The 19,130-nt window shown below is 36.9% G+C and overlaps 1 protein-coding gene across 2 annotated transcripts in view; it reads left to right on the top strand.

Annotated features, from left to right (window-relative positions):
- Window positions 1-19,130, top strand: part of THEMIS (thymocyte selection associated) — a 241,945-nt gene that overhangs the window by 95,148 nt on the left and 127,667 nt on the right. For both annotated transcript variants that reach the window (XM_043963045.1, XM_043963046.1), the window contains exons 3-4: window positions 271-729; window positions 13,187-14,235. In XM_043963045.1, the coding sequence (XP_043818980.1) occupies window positions 271-729; window positions 13,187-14,235 (1,508 nt within the window). The remainder of the gene's footprint in view (window positions 1-270; window positions 730-13,186; window positions 14,236-19,130) is intronic.

The following is a 19,130-nucleotide window of genomic DNA, read 5'->3' as shown; positions in this document are numbered from 1 at the left end:
TAAAGGTTATTAAAAAAACCAACTATTCAGTAATAGTTAATAATAACACCAAGCATTTATATAGCCCTTTAAGGGTTGCAAAATGGTCTACAAATTTGATCTTATTTTATCTTCACTATCACCCTGGGAGATATTATAGACAGACAAGTCTATTTAAAATGTAGGTTTTAGACTTTATTGGATCCATACATGAGTTTACTCCATCTATTATTACTTTACATGCATTTTCTTTGTATGATATCTCTTTAATTCATTTTTCTCTGTTCTAAGGTCTTTTCAAGATTATGGCTGACAGGATACCATATTGTACAATGGGTGACATTACAAGAGCAGTTTATATCGGTCCAAACCGGCTAAGTCACCCTTGCTTCTACCATCAGAAGGATATAAACTTGGGGAATATCACCATCAACTCTGGTGAAGCCATCATGCTCAACTCCATCGAAGAGATCAATGGAGAAATGATGGTGAACTGTGGAGTGGTAAGGGACAATCAGAATCATTCATTTACCATACCTTTGTCACAAGAAGGAGACTTCTATGAGTGTGAAGATGAACATATGTATACCCTAAAAGAGATTGCAGAGTGGAAGATTCCAAAGAGCAGGAAGCGGATTGTGAAATTTGCAGATAAGTCGAATAAGTGGAACTCCATTTATCCACTGCCTAAAGATTTTGATGGTTTGCTTAGTCTCACAGCCATCTATGAAATACAGGCAGTGATGAAATGTAAGTATTTGCTGAGACTAATGTCCTATGAACTTAGATACGATGTACATCAGTGTTACTAAGTAGTCTTTAGGATGAACTATAATTTAGAAGTGAATTGCAACTAAAAAAAATTCAGTGTGTAGAGCATCATGTTTTGCATGGGAAAAGATAAACAGATATATAAGAAATGGTTCTGTTCATTCACTGATTAAAGTCTGGTGAAGGGGTCAGGATAATACACAATTTAAAGTACATAAATAGAAAAGAGAAGTACAGAATGCTATTTGAGGTATGAAGTAAGAAAGATAAATTTTAATTTGGGACATTTGAGTTGGTTCTGAAAGGACAGGTTGGAATTCAAAAGGTTGAGATGGGGCTGGAGAGGATGGTCAACTCGGTGAGAAACATTTTTAGGTTGTTCATGTTATTCTATAACCTGGCTCCGTATGGCTTTGCTTAAGAATCCCCAGTACTGCATACATACACACATACATACACATATATATATATATTCAACTATATATGTAGTTGAATGTGTGGAGAATCTGGAAAAGTCTTACCTTATATAGGTAAGTTACCTATATTTAGATACCTTATATATATATGTATATGTGTGTATATATATATATGTATATATATACACACACACACACATACATGCATGTATACACTACACACATACATAACAGTAACTATGTATGGGTAGCTTACCTATATAAGGTAAGACTTTCCCAGATTCTTCACACATTCAACTACTTCCATGCCCCTCTTCACCAAAATTACCTAGTACCTGTTGTTGAGTTGTGTCTGACTCTTTGTGACCATTTGGGGTTTTCTTGGCAGAAATACTGGAGTGGTTTGCCATTTCCTTCTCCAGCTCATTTTACAGATAAAAACCTGAGGCAAAAAGTGATTTGCCCAGGGTCACACAGCTAGTAAGTGTCTGAGGCCAGATCTGAACTCATGAGTCTTTCTGACTCCAGGCTAGCACTCTACCCACTATATGACCTAGCTGCCCAACCTAGGGCATATGTATACATGTTGTTTTCATGATAGAATATAATCTCTATTAGGACATGGACTGTCTCATTTTGTTTTTGTATCCCCAGCAACTCTAATAGTCAATTGGTCAATTCAGGCAACAAAAAGAAATCTACAACTAGGTGGCACAATGGATAGAGCTCTGGACCTGAGGTCTGGAGAATTCAAGTTCAAGTTTGACTTCAGTCACTTACTAGATGTGTGACTCTGGGCAAGTCACCTTTACCTCAGTTTGTCTCAATTTCCATATGGTTAAAATGAGAATAATAATAGTACATGCTCCACAGAATTGTTAGTAGGATACAGGGTGTCCCAAAAGCAGAGTGTGTGGGAGTCAACTAAAACTAATTCTCTCTAGCCAATTGAAAACTTCTAACGTGAGCATTAATACTTCAGAAATTGGAGAAAATATGAATAATACTGATTAAACCTACATTTGTGTCTTGATTACATTTTTTTTTTTCCTGGAAAGCCAGGTGTTAAAAACTTATCGGCACACCCTTACCTGAAAGTCTTAGTGCAGACTTTTGGGACACCTGGTATTTGTAAAATATTTTGCAGATCTTAATAGGCTATATAAATGTTTGTTGTTGTTGTTGTTGTTGAAGCATCCACCATATGTCAGTCACTGGGTAAGTGCTGAAGACATAAATACAAAGAACGAAACAATCCTTACACTCAAGGTACTTACATTTTCAAGGAGCATAGTTCCTAGAACACAGAAGGTACTTTACATAGGCTTGTTGATTGGGTTAATTTATAGCTTTACACATGTCCCAGTGTTCCAGCCAAACTAAATTACACATTGTTTCCTGAACAAAATCCGCCATTGTTCTGACTAAGGTTTGGCTCATTTCCCTACCTGTAATGTCTAAACCTTCAAAATTCAGCTACATCCTACTTCTGAAATTTTACCTATTCTTCAAGGCCTAATCCAAATACATCCTGAAGCCTTTCTTGATCTCTTCCAACTAAATGCATTGTCTCCCTTCTCTTACCTTCCATAGATTATAGTACTTCTCTTAATAATAATGTAATGTTTATATATGCTTCAAGGTTCATGAAATACTTTATTTACATTATCTCATTTGATTTTTTTGTTTTGTTTTGTTTTGTTTTTTGGTGAGGCAATTGGGGTTAAGTGACTTGCCCAGGGTCACACAGCCAGTAAGAGTTAAGTGTCTGAGATCGGATTTGAACTCGGGTCCTCCTGACTCCAGGGCCAGTGCTATATCCACTGTGCCACCTAGCTGCCCTTCATTTGATTTTTATAATCATGTAAGGTAGATATTAGATGATTACTCTCATTGCAGATTAGGAAGCTGACTTTCCTGCTTCCAAGTCCAATGCTTAATCCATTAATACTGTACTGCCTCTTATGGTACTTTTCTATTTTTTATACCTATTTGTGCATTTTTCAGAACTATTTTTGTGTTTATCCCTCAATGTATTGTTGTTTTTCAGTCATTTTAGTCATGGCTGACTCTTCCTGACCCCATTTAGGGTTGTCTTGGCAAAGATAATGGAGTAGTTTGCCATTTCCTTCTCCAGTTCTTTCATTAATTTTTAGGTGAGGAAATTGAGGCAAACAGAGTTGTTACGTGCCCAGGCTCACAAAGCTAGTAAGTGTTTGAGGCCAGATTTGAACTTAGGAAGATGAGTCTTGATGACTTCAGGCCTGGTATTCTATCTATTGCACCACCTGGCTGTCTCCAATTAATATATAGGTTCCTTTAAAACCAGGACTATGTGGCCCTTTCCTATATCAGTGTCTTCTATCTATCCTCAAGACTTCTGATGTTCTCATATTGGTATTGATCCTTCTTGTCCTTAAGGAAAATATTCTGATGAAATAAGTTGCCCTACAATGTTATTAGTTGCTATTTTGAGAATTCAGTTTAAAAGAGAATTGAAGGGAAGAAGCCTTGCTTATCTGAAAGGAATGACTCTAATAGTCTAATGTCAGGGTCTGTTGTCTGGATAGAATAGATTCTTTTGGGAAAAGAAGCCTGTTGGTACTTTTAAAATTACCATTCCTATTTTGCTCTTGCATAAGTTTGTTGATGATTTTTTGAGTATTATTGAAAAAAATAAAAAATAGAAAATAATTGGTGAGAACATTTGCTGGAAGTTTTAAGCTGTGAGAGTGTCAAAAAAATGTTACATACCTACAATTATTCAGCTAGAATGGATAAGAAATCTATTTGAAAGGGGTTATATTTTAGGAAAGTATGAATTTGCCTCAGATAAAAACAGGATTTCATACAAGAGGTTATTATTTAACATGAAAAGATTCTGGAATTAGAGGGAAATTTTGCCCAGAGTGGCCAAAGAAAGAGGTAATTTGGTTAATTGAGGGTTAACACTGATAGACTAGTTGAATTAGAAAGATTCTTAAAGGTCAGTAATCTAGTTTACCTCCTGATACAAGGTGACCTCTTTTGTCTTATTGAAAATATTAATAAAATAAATAATCTACTTTCCTGCCCTAGTAAATAGAGAATTAGGTGCATAATCCAATCTTCCTTTGATTCAAGGTCTTGCAGTATAATAATTCAGGACATCAATTCCCACTGTATAGTATTGTGGGAATTGTCACAATATAAAATATGAATATGATTTTATACTTACTCTAGGGCATATGCTTGAAGGTAGGGGATTATCTTTTTCTTCCTGTTCTATCTTCCTCACCCTCTGCCCCGTCCCCATTGTCCCCCTCCCCCCCGCCCCGCTCCCCCCGCCCCCCGGCCCCTACAAAAACCATAATATTATTGTATTTTCATTCTCTTTCATTAGATCTTAGGTTTATAGTTCTAGAGGACCAAGGGACTTTAAAGGCCATTTACTAACCTCATTTTGCAGATGAGAAAAGTGAGATTCAGAGAATTTAAGTGACTTGTCCATGTAAATATCAGAGACAGGATTTGAATCTAGGTCTTGTTGATTCCAACTTAATGCTCTCTCCATTTAATTTATTCCCTTATTTAGTTTACACCCTCAAGCCAAGGATTATAACTGGGAGTTCAGATTAAAGGGAACATCAGAAAGGTCAGAGGAATCAAGGCAGGGTTCATGGAGGAGGTGGCTTAAAGGATGGGTAAGATTTCAACTAAATTCAAGGTTGTTGAAGGGCAGATAAGATTTCAACTAAACGAAAAGGATGGCTAGGGCATCCAGACATTGGAAATGATGTGAAAATGTGGGAACAGTGAATGGTGACTATTAAAATTAATTTTGCCTTCTCAAGTCAAGGGAAATGGAGGGCATGGGCACCTTGTTTTTTTGTTTTGTTTTTTTGCGGGGCAATGGGGGTTAAGTGACTTGCCCAGGGTCACACAGGTAGTAAGTGTCAAGTGTTTAAGGCCAGATTTGAACTCAGGTCCTCCTGACTCCAGGGCCGGGACTCTATCCACTGCGCCACCTAGCTGCAACTTGTAACCTAAGACCTCTGGGCATTGCTATCTACTCCAGTGATGAGCCCATTGGACTTTTGGGCCTCCCATTTACCCTGAAGCTGAACTTTCTTTGATGGTTCATGTCCCCCTATTAGACTGTGAGCTTTATAAGAGGAAGGGCTATCTCAATTTTCCCATTTGTATTCCCAGCACTTGGTATAGTGCTTGGTATATGATAAGTGTTTAATAAATGCATTTTCATTCATTTATGGCTTTCTACCTTGCCACACTTGAAGTGCTATTTCCAGAATTACACTTGCAGAATGACATACATGCAAGAAGAACAGTTTGGAGGAATCTCTCTCTTATCCTCCCCCCCACTCAATTTTGTGGAACCAAAAAAATCCCTTTCTCTGTTTTGTAGCAGGTACAGGAAGTGTCACTAGTCATATTTTTCCCCCAATAGCATTAGAGTAGATGTTGTGACTCACACTGATGGCTTTTTAGAAAGAATGTGTAGGGGCAGCTAGGTGGTGCAGTGGATAAAGCACCAGCCCTGGATTCAGGAGTTCCTGAGTTCAAATCTGGCCTCAGACACTTAACACTTACTAGCTGTGTGACCCTGGGCAAGCCACTTAACCCCATTGCCCCTTTAAATTAAAAAAAAAAAAGTAAGAAAGAATGCGTAGTTCAGTCTGCATCTCTTTAATCTCTGACCTATCTCTTTAGGCTGCAAGCTCATTTCTTATATACCTGTCAAACACTAAACAAAAGTTTATGCTTTTAATTCTCTGAAATAGCTATCATATCCTCCTCCCCCCTTTTAAACTTTCATTGTCATTATTCTAGTATGTCTTCATTATTCATCATAGCTTTCTAAGATGTCTTTTTACTTTTTATTTCTTTCCTTCCCTCTTTAGTCCATTTTTCATGCCTAAATGAGATTAATTTTCCATATTCACACCATTGGTCATGTCCTAGAATATAAGCTGTTGAGCTCAGGAACCATTTCATTTTTTGTCTTTATATCCCCAATACCTAGCACATTACCTCATATATAACAGGTGCTTAATAAGTGTTTATGGATGGATTGATGTTACCAAAATTTGTGTGAACTCTCTCCCCACCCCTTGCCTACTAAATGACATCAAAATTATTTTGCTTGGCAATCCAGGCCCTCCACAGATGGATTGTTTTCTACTTTTCTAGACTTATCTTATATTGTTCTCTCACATATACTGTATGTTGTAGCCAAAATGGATTCCTCTCTTTCCCCTTTTTCTTTCTTTATATCCCACAATTCCTGGCAAATAGTAGGCACTCATTAAATGCTTGTAGACTGATCATTTAGTTACTTGACTTGCCATAAGGGTAAGAATTGTATCTTATTTATTTAATTTTATATCAGCCCCATGACCTGGTACAGCACTCTTCATATAATTAATGCGATTGCTTGAATTTGTAGATAGTGTTATTGAATTTCTGGCCAACCCAACACATTGCTTTTTACTACCAGTCCCTGACATTGCCAAAGGATGCCCCATTAACCATCTTCCACTGTGTGAGGATGGTGAGTTCAAAATCATGTCCATTTTATAGTTTTCACCAGTCTAATGAAATAAGAATAGAAGGGGAAAGAAACATTTATTAAATACTTAACATGTGCCCTGCTCTGTGTTAAGTGGTTTGCAAATATTTTATCACTTGATCTCATTTGAAAGATAGTAGAATTCTTTGGTAAAGTGGGAAAAGTGCTGTACTTGAAGTCAGATGAGCTAGGTTCAATTACCTACTGGGCTACTTACTACCTGTGTGATTGTGAATAAATTACTTAAAATCTTTGGTCTTCAGAGATAAAATAAAGGAATCAAAATAGATGACTTCTAATGTCTCTTTCTTCTTTATATCTGGGACCTAATGTAAAAATTCATGTTTACCTTGTTAGGTACCGAATTCAACTACATTATTTTTGAATAATTACCGATTCCTAAATCTGGGTTATGGGTTAGTTCTTTCACTAAAGAAACTAGAGAGAGTAGCTAGGTGGTTCAGTGGATAAAGCACTGGCCCTGGGTTCAGGAGGACCTGAGTTCAAATCCGACCTCAGAGACTTGACACTTACTAGCTGTGTGACCCTGGGCAAGTCACTTAACCCCCATTGCCCCACAAAAACAAAACAAAACAAAAAAACTCCAAGAAACTAGAGATTGAACTATACTTAGTTTAATAGTAATAAAAGCAGAAGATATGATATCTAGGATATTTAGAATATATTCACCTTTCTCGAATTGAGATAAATCTGAAGAAGACAAAGCTGGGAGAAGCTAGAAGATGTAAGTTGTTCATAAAAAAAAATTGAGATTAAGTGGATGCATTCATGTGCAAATGCCCCATGAATTTTAAATGAAGATGTAAGAAGAATCTAGAACTCAGCAATTATGAATGAGGCTGATGAATCAATATAAAAGGATTGGTGAAATGTAAATGGTATTCCTGGCCAGTAAAATTCACAGAGCAATTCAAAAATGGAGATGGGCTTTATAAAACCATTTTTGAGTGGGTAAGCATTGAGGAAATGATAAAGAAAGTGAACTCTGCAAATGAATATATTGGAAAAGACATAAAGAAATGATTTATTTAAAAATAGAAGGAACTGGAGGTTGAGAGAAACTGCAGCACTTGAAGTAAGTTAAGTTATAAAAGGATCTTAGGAAAAAGAAGGCATTGGGAAATGAATTTCTTGTTTCCAAGAATTAAAAGAGACAGATTCTCCCAGGATTTGTAGCACTATACTTCTAGGGATCTGTAAGGAGAAGACACTGGAATACTGAATGGGGATAAGCAGTTTAACAAAATCTTGAAGGCTTGGAGGAGAGAAAGACCAGAACGGAAAATCAATTTACTATCCTAATCATAAATTTGAAAACTCCAATCAGGTTTTCAAACAACAGGGTGTATTTAGAAGGAGTAAAGTTAATGGAATGTCTCAACAATTAAAAAAAAGAGGAAGTTAAAGAGCTCTATCTACTTTGTCAAGTGGAACAGAGATCCTTTTTAAGCCTGAAATCCATTTTCAAAACCAGAAATGATAATGAAAACAATTTTTATTTATATTACACTTTAATGTTTGCAAAATACTTAATGTTCATTATCTTGTTTGACCCTCACAGTAAAGCTCTGGGGGAAGGGACTGCAGGCATTATTATGCCAATTTTATAGATGAGGAAACTGAAGCCACAAAAGATAAACATGACATAGTACCAGAAGTGGGGTTTGAATTTCAAGACTCCAAGTCCAACTTTCTATCCAAAACTGTACTTGTTAAACAGGAAAAAAAATTCCATAACTATCTTGATAGGAACTTTATGAAGACTAAAGCATTATCAGAGGTTTACATAGTTTAAACAGGAAGAAAACATTTAAATTCTAGTGTACTGAAAGATATTGTAGGTGTGATCCAAGAATCACTGATGGTAAGCTTTAAGAAGTCATGGAGAACTGGAGAATTTGTGAAGATCAGTACAGACAAATCATGATTTCCAAAACAGAAAAGAGCTGAATTTTTGAAATATTTTATCCAGATGTCAAACTCTGAAAAAATTCTAGAACTGCTTTATTAACTATTAAATAATTGTTTTATTAACTGTGATTTTTGAGGACTTAGAAAAAACTGTATTGATTATTAGAAACCAATACGGGTTCACTAAGAACAATTCATACTGAACTGGTACCATTTTCTCATTTTATAGGATACAATATATATACAGTAGGTCCAGAAAATATCATAAATATAGTATACTTTTATTTTAGCAAAGCATTTGATTTAAGCCTTCCAAGATATCTCTGTTACTAATGTGGTCACATATGAACTAGATCAAAGCTTCTTAAGCTGTGGGTCAAAACCCCATGTAAGGTCATATAACTGACACACAAAAACATTGACAACAATAAAAATTTATGTGTACCTATTTTTCATGCTTATCTACACAGGGTCATGGAAAAATTTCTTGGGTAAAAAGAGATTACCAGCAGAAAAAGTTTAAGAAGCCCTGAGCTAGATGACATTTGACTTTCAAATGGATTTAGGCAACCATAAACAAGTGTTAGAATAAGCTAAAAGGGAGCAACTGAGAATACTGTCCTTGACTCTGTCCTATTCAGTCTTTTTATTGTTGACTAGGATAAAGATTTAACAGATATGCTTATCAGATATAAGAATGACCCAAAGCCGAGAAATTTAATACAATAGCTGATAGAATCAAGATTGGAAATAATTATGGTGGGCTGGAATGTTAGAGAGAAAACAGTGAGGTGAAATTTAACTAGGATAATTGTTAAAGTGCAGCATTTAGGTTTTAAAGATTTAATTATATGAGTATGACTTTAGGGAGCTTAATTTCTCTTCATATGAAATAATACCCAGTGTCTTAGATGGCTATAACCTTGATAGGAGTCAATAGCTTGAGCACAACTATTAACAAAAGCTAATGTGATCTTAGGCTGCATAATAGAAATATAGCTTTCAGATCACAAGAAGCCATTATGTACTGATATGACCACGGAAATATATTATGAAAAGAACAGGGGAAAGAACTAGAATTATTTGGTTTAGAGAAGAGATGAATAAAAGGGGAGGCAGATATGACAACCATCATAGATATTTGAAGAATTTATTGTGGATCCTAGTATTTGGAACTACAAGAGACCTTAGTATTTTTCTGGCCCACTCAATTTAATAATGAAAGAACTAAGGCCCAGAGAGATAAAATAATTTACCTAAGGGGGGCAGCTAGGTGGCACAGTGGATAAAGCACCAGCCCTGGATTCAGGAGGACCTGAGTTCAAATCCAGCCTCAGACACTTGACACTTACTAGCTGTGTGAACCTGGGCAAGTCACTTAACCCTCATTGCCCCATATATATATATACACACACACACATACATATACATATATACATATATATAAATATATATAAAAATAAAATTTACCTAAGGTCATACAGGTATTAAATAGCATATACAATAATAGGATAAGTAGAGACCAGAGGGTGGATATTAGACTAGCAACTGAAAGTTAAATGGAGGCAGATTTCAGTTTAGTATAACAAATACTTCATAACCAGAGCTAGACATCTATGACAAAGCTTCCTTGAGAAACACTAATTCCTTGTCACTAAAATGGGAGTTCTTAATCTGTATTATCCCCCAACTCCCCTCAAAGCTCTTGAATAAATTTCAGGGAGTCTATGACCTTGGATGAGAAAAAATTAAATCTTTAGGAACTTTTTAATATCCTTAGTAACAATTTGGTATAATTGGTTTTCTTTGTAATTCAGTTTTTTGAAAATTTTATGCATTTAAAAAATTATTCTGAGTCTATGACACAAAAAAATTAATCCTTGGACTAGACATATCTGAGCAGAGGTCAGGTAACCATTTGTCAGGATGCCATTTTGTTGTTGTTCGGTCATTCAGTCATGTCTGACTTTTTGTGACCTCCATAGACCATAGCATTTCAGGCCCTTCTATCCTCCATTATCTCTTGAAGTCTGTCCAAGCTCGTGTATGTTGTTTCCATGATACTACCTATCCATCTCACCCTCTGCCATCCCCTTTTCCCTTTGCCTTCAATCTTTCCCAACATCAGGATCTTTTCCAATGAGTGATGTCTCTTTATTATGTGGTCAAACTATTTAAGCTTCTGCTTTAGTATTTGACTTTTCAGTGAATAGCCAGAATAAATTTCTTTAAGTGTAGACTGATTTGACCTTCTTGTTAAAGAAGAGATTGATGGGTTGCTTAGAAGACTGGATTAGATAGATAACTTCTGAGGTAGTATAGTGAAGTCCAAAGAACATGGCATTTGGAAACAAGAGGCTTGCTAAAGGGCTGGTTTTTCAATTTTTAGCTGTATGAATTTGGGCAGAGGACCTTACTTCTCTGAGGCCTGGTTTCTTCATCTATAAAATAAGGATAATACTCCATAACCTACTTGCCTATAAGGGTCATTATGAGAATCAAATGAGATAATATGTACTTAGGAAACTATAGTGTAGCAATTATGTTATGATAATTAATTGTGGTGGGTAATATCCTAGTCATCTTAAAGATTCTATGTTTCCATGATCACAAGATTACAGACAACACAAGCCAGAGGGAGGGCAATTTAAGTTTTAACGCTAAGTCACTGGGCTCTTTCATCTCTAGCACAGGTCCTCAAATATGACCCAAAGAGTTATAAAACACTGAAGCTAGAAAACAATCTAGCATGGCATACTGGCTAGAATGCCAGCCTCAGGGTTACAATGACCCAGGGTTCAGATACATATTGGCTATATGCCACTGGGCAAGTTATTGAACCTTGAAGTATTCTAGGCAACTCAATAGGACTATAAGTTACAGAAAAGATAATATGTCCTTCATTGGTAAAGGGAGTGTCGCCATCCAAGAGTTCCCCAAATCAATGAAATTACAGGTCTAGTTTCTAACCCAATCTTTAAAAAAAGTAGTTTGAAACTTACTAAAGTCTATGACAAAGCTTCAAGTAAATTCCAAAACACCCCTGAAAATTTTTCCCCAGTAGATTCTAAGCTCTGCAAGGGCAGGGATAGATTTTCATTTTGTCTGTCATTTTGTCCCAATACTTAACACAGTGCTTCACAATAGCAGGTTCTTTTTTTTTTTTTTTGCGGGGCAATGAGGGTTAAGTGACTTGCCCAGGATCACACAGCTAGTAAGTGTCAAGTGCCTGAGGCCGGCTTTGAATGTAGGTCCACCCCAATTCAGGGCCCATGCTTTATCCACTGCTCCACCTAGCTTCCCTGTCCTGTATCTTTCTTGATGTGATTCAAGTCTATTTCATACATGGGAAAATTCAAACCTATACTTGCTAAATGGCAAAAGAAAGTTCATGATTGGATCTAGAATGGAATTGACACCTGGGGTAAAGTCCTATTTTTTTGACCCTTTTGTCAATATTCATGTCAAAATTCTATGATTCAAGGTCACCTTAAAGCCACAGATTGACAGAATAACTGAACTATTGAAAATGTAATTGAGGTCTGTCTGGAATCTTTTTCTGCATTTAAATGCTTATACTGCAGGACTTTGCAGTGATTCTCTTCATTGAGAATTAATTTTTGGTGGGTCTGTCGAGCTCTGGGGGACTTTATTTGCTGATGTTTCCAAAGGATCACAGGATTTCGAGCTACCAGGAATCTCAGAGGCCATTTAGTCTAATTCCCTTATTTCCCTAATGAGGAAATTGAGACCCAGGAAGGTTAATTGATTTGTTCAAGATTACTATTGGACTTAGTAATTGAGACTGGTGGTAACTTTTATTCAGTTGTTCTGAGTCCACAGGCAGTGCTTTACTTTTTCTATAGTATCAGTGGGCATGTATCTACAAATATTGATATGAACCTGGTATAGTGGAAAGAAAGTTGTCCTCTAGAATCAGGGGACCGGAGTTCAAATCTTACCACTAATGATCATTATCTGTGTGACTTGGGGCAAGTTTTTAAAAATTCCCCTGGCCTGCGTTTTCTCTTTTGTAAAATGAGTGGGTTGGACCATTTGGCCTTTGAGTTCTCTTCCAGAACTACACCTATGATTCCATGATATATGAAAGACTTGTATGATACATATGTAGATGTATATATATGTATGTACACACACATATATACATATATATTCCAAATGTTATAACATTACACTTCTTTCTCTCTTCCTTTCTTTCTTCCTTCCTTCCTTTCTTTTTTTTTGCGGGGCAATGAGGGTTAAGTGACTTGCCCAGGGTCACATAGCTAGTAAGTGTCAAGTGTCTGAGGCCGGATTTGAACTCAGGTCCTCCTGAATCTGGGGCTGGTGCTTTATCCACTGCACCACCTAGCTGCCCCCAACATTACATTTCTTAACATATATATTTGTATGTGGTATTGAGAAGCACTCTAATGATAGAGCATTGCCAAAAAACAAAGGTGACTAGATCAAAATTAAGCACACATTTCTTTTTTTCTTTTTTTTTTTCCCTTTTCAGTCCGAAAGGATATAGTTCGTATCCTCTCTGACCTTGATGTGGAAGTTAAAGATATAACTGACTGTTACGATGCTAAGTGTTTCCTTCAGCTGCTATCCACTGAAGACATTTTTGAAAAGACTAGTAAGGAATTCCCCATGGCAGCTGAAGTGATAGAAGGACCTGAAGGGAATCCATTGGCCAGTGGCTTACTGCGACCTGGGAAAACCATCGTCATCCACAAAAAGTACCAGGCGTCAAGGATCTTAGCTACAGAGATTAGAAGTGATTCCCCCAAGAGACATTTCTTGATTCCAACTAGTTATAAAGGTAAATTCAAGCGGAGACCTCGGGAGTTCCCTACTGCCTATGACCTGAAGATAGTGAAGAGTGATAAAGAGCAGCTCCATGTGGTAGCCACGAAAGGCTTTGATTCCCCTTATGAGGAGTTGTCATCTGTGTCTGTGGGGGACCAATTTTTAGTTCAGAACTCACAGACCAGTGAAGTTCTCTATGAGGGGATCAAAAAGGAAGTGGATGTTCTGGCTTGTGAAAAAATCCTCAAAAAGGCCTATGAGCCTGTTCTTTTACCTCTGGACATGGAAGGCAGCTTTATAGAAGTGATTCATGACAAGAAGCAGTACCAGCTTTCCAAGTTGTGTGCTCAATTTCGCTTGCCTTTCAACGTCAAGGTCTCTGTGAGAGACCTTTCCATTGAAGATGACATTTTGGCTGCCACACCTGGCCTGCAGCTGGAGGAAGAGATCACAGATTCTTATCTGCTCATCAGTGACCTCACTAACCCCAGTGAGAGCTGGGAAATTCCTGTTAGCCGCTTGGGCATGTCTGTCCAATTGGTCAGCAGTACAGTTGATGTTATTGATTCATTTCCAGTCCGAACCGTTGTAGAAGAGATCAGTGAAGAACAGTATTACATGATGAGGAGGTATGAAAACCTAGCCTTACACCCACCACCTCGGCCCCCCAAAAAATCCTCCATAATGGAAAGGAAACCAAATTTTCTTGCTCCTCCCAAGCTAAATATCATGGATCCACCAAAGTCTCCAAAGGTAGGCCTTTGTTCCTTTACCTTATCCCTTGAAGCATCTACTGGAGGAGACTTCATTGCTTGTCTTTATTGAATTTATTTTTTGCTTACTTGCCTTTTCTTCTTGCCATATTTGAAATGAGGCTTTACGATCAGAGGAATGAGCCCCAACAGAGCATAAGCTGCTACAGTCATGTATTTAGACGCTTAAACACAGGATGTTATGTGAGGTTTCTGCTGAATTAGGAGTAACAAGGATGGCATTTGTATATAAGGACTCAAATGGCCTTTTCAATGGTGGTTTTGGTAATTATGAGTGTTTTATAAAGGTATCTTAACAGCAAATCAATTTCATTCTGGAAGCACTGAGTGTTTTCATCTAGGTAGTGTAGTTTTAACACTTTATCTAGGAAATGAGCATACAATAAACTCCACTGCTTTTGGGATAGCTGGTAGCATAAGCAATAACACTTGTCTTCATTTTGTTTTATGTTCGGAAAGATGGAAAATGGCTTGGCGAAACTGTGTGCAGAAATGGGAACAGCATCTGCCCACATTCTGTCTATCTTAGCCAGAGCTGTTATCATTCCCTCTTCCATTCAAAAACAAAATCAATAAAATTGCAGACAGTTTGGAATCGTTAGAGTCAATAGTGCCATCAGCAACTTAAAGATTTTCTACTGGAGCAACTTCATTCTTCCCTGAGCTATTTGCGCCCTTTAGTTGCTGCCTGGATGCTGGTTGAAAAGAATGTGACCTTTAGTTTATCCTAAGAGAGATGGCACCCACTTTTAGGCCGTGGAGGTCTGGAAGGGGTGGAGAGCTTTGGTGTGGCAGATGTTGTAGAAACAAAGTGGAAGAATATATAACAATTAGCATGACTGTGATGGGGTGGGGGGAGGGTTTACTTTGTTTATGAATTAAAGCCTCAGGCTTTAAGTATCTGGATACTGAAGTACATTTAAACCCAGTTACCAGGATTGTATTCTGATTATATGTAGGACAGATCTTGAATGGATTTATAAACTCCTCTTCTGTGAAAAATGACCCTGTAGGAATTTCCTATGCTCAAGAATGTTAGGTGAATTCCTGGCTAAGTGAGTTTTATCCCAAAGAATGTTGATTAAGGGATTATTGTCAAACTGGAGGGAGATCTCTAATGCCTGCAGGGTTCTATCCTTGGTCCCTGAATTGTTCAACATTTTTATCAATGACTTGACTTGACTGAAGGCAGAGAATGAAGGCATGCCAATCAAATTCATAGATGGCACAGAGCTGAGAGAGTTATAGGCTGGATGACAGAATCAGGGCTCAAGATGACTTCACTCAGAATGACAGGCCAAAATCAACAGCGATTTATCAGTAATAAATATAATGTCCTACTTTTCATTTTTAAAAATCTGTCATATGAATACAGGATGGAAGTATCTTGATAGCAGTTCACATAAAAATGCAAATTTAAGAGGACTGATGAATTTTTAGAAACCAAGACCTGTGATTTCATTGGTGTAAGGAACTCCCAGTGGGGAAAGTCCGTCTCTCAATGCAGAGCTTTACTTGCTTTGTAATCCACAGTCTTAGAATTAAACCTGGGGAGGTTGAGTGACCTGTCTAAGAACATGCAAAAAATACATCAGAGGTAAGACTTGAACCCTGGTCTCTCTGACTTTGAAGTCATGGCTGTATTCACTATCCTACTCTGAGAGGGAATAGATACTACCTTAAACTATCTTTTTTATATAGAAATAGGTTTGTCCAGATTCAAGAAGATAATTCCCATTGTCCTGGGTGTTGGCCAAACCATATCTGGAGTAATAATTTTAAAAAATAACAACAATGATAACTCGCATTTATATATGGTGCTTTAAGGTTTATAAAATGCTTCATAAATATTTCATTTTATCTTCACAACAACTCAGGGACACAGGTGTTATTATTTTCCCCATTTTACAGTTAAAGAAATGGAGACAGGAGAGGTCAATGTGGTGATAAGATCACGTGGTCTGAGGCTAGATTAAATTGAGGTCTTCCAGATTCTAGGTCCAGTGCTTTATGCATTGTACCACCAAGCTACCTCTGAGTAATATGTCTCATTTTTTATTTTGACCATATAATTTATTACTTTATTAACAGCTCATCTTTAACTTATTATGCTTCTCTTTGTATTTGTTTACAAAGCAAATTATCCATTAATTTCTACAGAAGATAATATATCTTGCAGCCTTGTTAAGAGAAAACATATTCTCAGTATTTTTAACTTCCTAAAACTTCAACCTGCTAGTTGCAAGTGTAATACTTTAGGAGAGACTTTGACAACATGGTTGGGAGGTAGTGGAGTAGTAGAATTGTAACTACTTTTTTTTTTTCACACTTAGGTTGAAAACAGTTATGAGAGGGGAGAAGAAACATAGAGGGCAGGATGACCATGAGTACAAATGCAGGAGGAGAGTCCTGTGAAGTTTGAGAAAGAGGAAGGAGAGCCTAAGATTATAGGGCTAGAGCAACAGGATGGGGGTGGGAATAGCATATGATAGGAGACACATCACACTGAGGAGGAAATGTAGACCTTTCTCATACCCCCCTACCCCCCCACCCCATGCAACTACCTTGGGTAGCTTTTGCCTCATAATTTTATTGCTCAGGATGGTAAGAAATCTTAAAGCCACATCATAAGGAAACAAGGAATGTTAGAAAAAGAAAGGATTTTAGAGTTCATCTAACCCAACAGTTTCATTTTATGGGTGAGGGAACTGAGGATCAGTGAGATAAAGTGACTTTCTAGAGGTATTTCTGTAAATGAAAGAAGGATGTTATAATGGGGATTTCTTTTGTGTCTGGATTGGACTAGATGGCTCATGTTCTGTGATTATGGGAAGGGAAATAAACCAGGTTCTTTGACTCCATAAGTCCAGTACACTTCCCACTGTAGTACGAGGTACAGTTAAGTGAGCTGAGGGCACTTGGTTTGCATGGGGTAAGATTTAGGGGCACATGGTAACTGTCTTCAAATACTTGAAAGGTTATGGCCCTTTGGAAGAACTTAGGTCTTTTCACCAGAGCGCTGAACTAGAACTAAAAATCAAACATATAAGGCATCAGATTTTGGTTCAATATAAAGTCAGAACTTCTTACAATTCTTAGAATTTAAGCTGCCCAACAACTGAATGAGCTGCCTTACAAAATATTGAGCTCCCCATTTTGGGGGAATATATCCTTTATGAACTATGAATGGCAGGCTTGTTGATAAGCTTTGTTTTAGAGTAATTTGCTACTTGGAAAATCAACCACTACTTAATTTTACCAGGAATATTGAGAAAACCTGGAATCTTTAAAGAAAATTTTTATTGTTCCCTCACATACACACATGTACACACACAAACACATACACACATGTTTTTGTTTGACCCCATTGAAATTGTAATGGTCCATGCTTTCAACATAATGGAAAGGACCATTTTAATGTGCTTTCTGTCCCCAGAGGAAGCCATTTAGAGAAAATACTTAGGATTTTGGATCATGTTGTGAGTGCAGTTTTAAGCATGGATATTTTTCCCCCTCTAAAGATAGTCAGCTTTTAAGGCTTCAAACTCACTCAACATTTTAAAATGCCTCATTACACACTGAGAAGAGAGTTTCAGATGCTTCATTAATAGAAGTTTACTTTTACCTTCCCAATGGGTCATTAACCTTATTAGATCATTTCTTGTGTTATTAAGTTATTGGGCAGATATATGGGAAGTGTGAGTGTAGAAGTATTTAAAGGATACTGAGGTCTGGCCATACATTTACCCTGTATTATTTATGTTACCTAATTCAGTACGTCACAATTCATAGAATCACAGAATTATGAGACTTTAGAGGTTATTGAATCTGTACTCTACAATATCTCTGGCAATTTGGTCACTCTGCCTTTGTGTGAAGATGTTCAATAAGGGAGAAACTAAGAGACTTCCCATGGCATCCCATTCTACTTTCAGACAACTCTAATTGCACTGGACAGCAGCAAATAAAAAATATGAAAAATTCTTCCATATTCATAAAATAGATGTACTTTATAATATTGTCATGATTTTAGATAAAACTTCAGACTTTGTCTGCCATCTACAATTTTCATTTGAATCACTGCTATTATTTTTTAATATTAAAGAAAATTGTTTCTATAATTCACTTAAACTATACCCTTTGATGGTTTCCTGTTGCATTTTTCCTGTGTAATTTCCCCTTTTGGGGTTCAACAGTAGTCCATTGAAATGTTTTGACTCTGCTTGTCCAAATATTGCTTTACTTCTGTTGAGATTTCCTGATGGAAACATTCATTACCTGTGTTCCTTACTGATCACAACTCAGTTTCTAGGGCAGAAGTCCAACAAAGAATCCAAGAAATAGAACTTGAGTGGCTCATTATGTCCCACAATATTATAGGCATTGAGAATATCAATTTCTTGATAATTTTTTACCTTAAAGTTTCCTTAAAAATATTTTGTTCACTTAAAAAACTGATTTTAGAGCCAGGTTTGTCTGCTTCAGTTTCCTCAATTGACAAAGGAACATAGTAATAGAACCTACCTCTTAAGATTTTTGTGAAGATAAAATGAAGCTTAAAGGCAAACATCTAAATCAAGAAAAGAAGGAAGGAAGGATGGACTTATTAAATACCTACTATGTGGCAGGCACTTTGCTAAGTGTTTTACAAATATTACCTCATGTGATCTTTACAGCAACTTTGGGAAGTAGGGTCTGTTATTATCTCTATAGTCCCACATCACAATTACCTTTTAGATACCTCAAACTCGACATCACATAGGCATGACAAACCCAACAGATCCAAACTAGAACACTCCTTTTCCCCCAACTTCACTATTACCATTGAGGGCACCACCAACTCCCTAGTTACCCAGGCTCACAACCTGGATGAAT

This window comes from Dromiciops gliroides, chromosome 4 (genome assembly GCF_019393635.1).
Source record: "Dromiciops gliroides isolate mDroGli1 chromosome 4, mDroGli1.pri, whole genome shotgun sequence".
NCBI classification, from domain to species: Eukaryota; Metazoa; Chordata; class Mammalia; order Microbiotheria; family Microbiotheriidae; genus Dromiciops; species Dromiciops gliroides.
The sequence above is the reverse complement of the archived record's forward strand: the minus strand, read 5'-3'. Positions and strand labels throughout refer to the sequence as shown.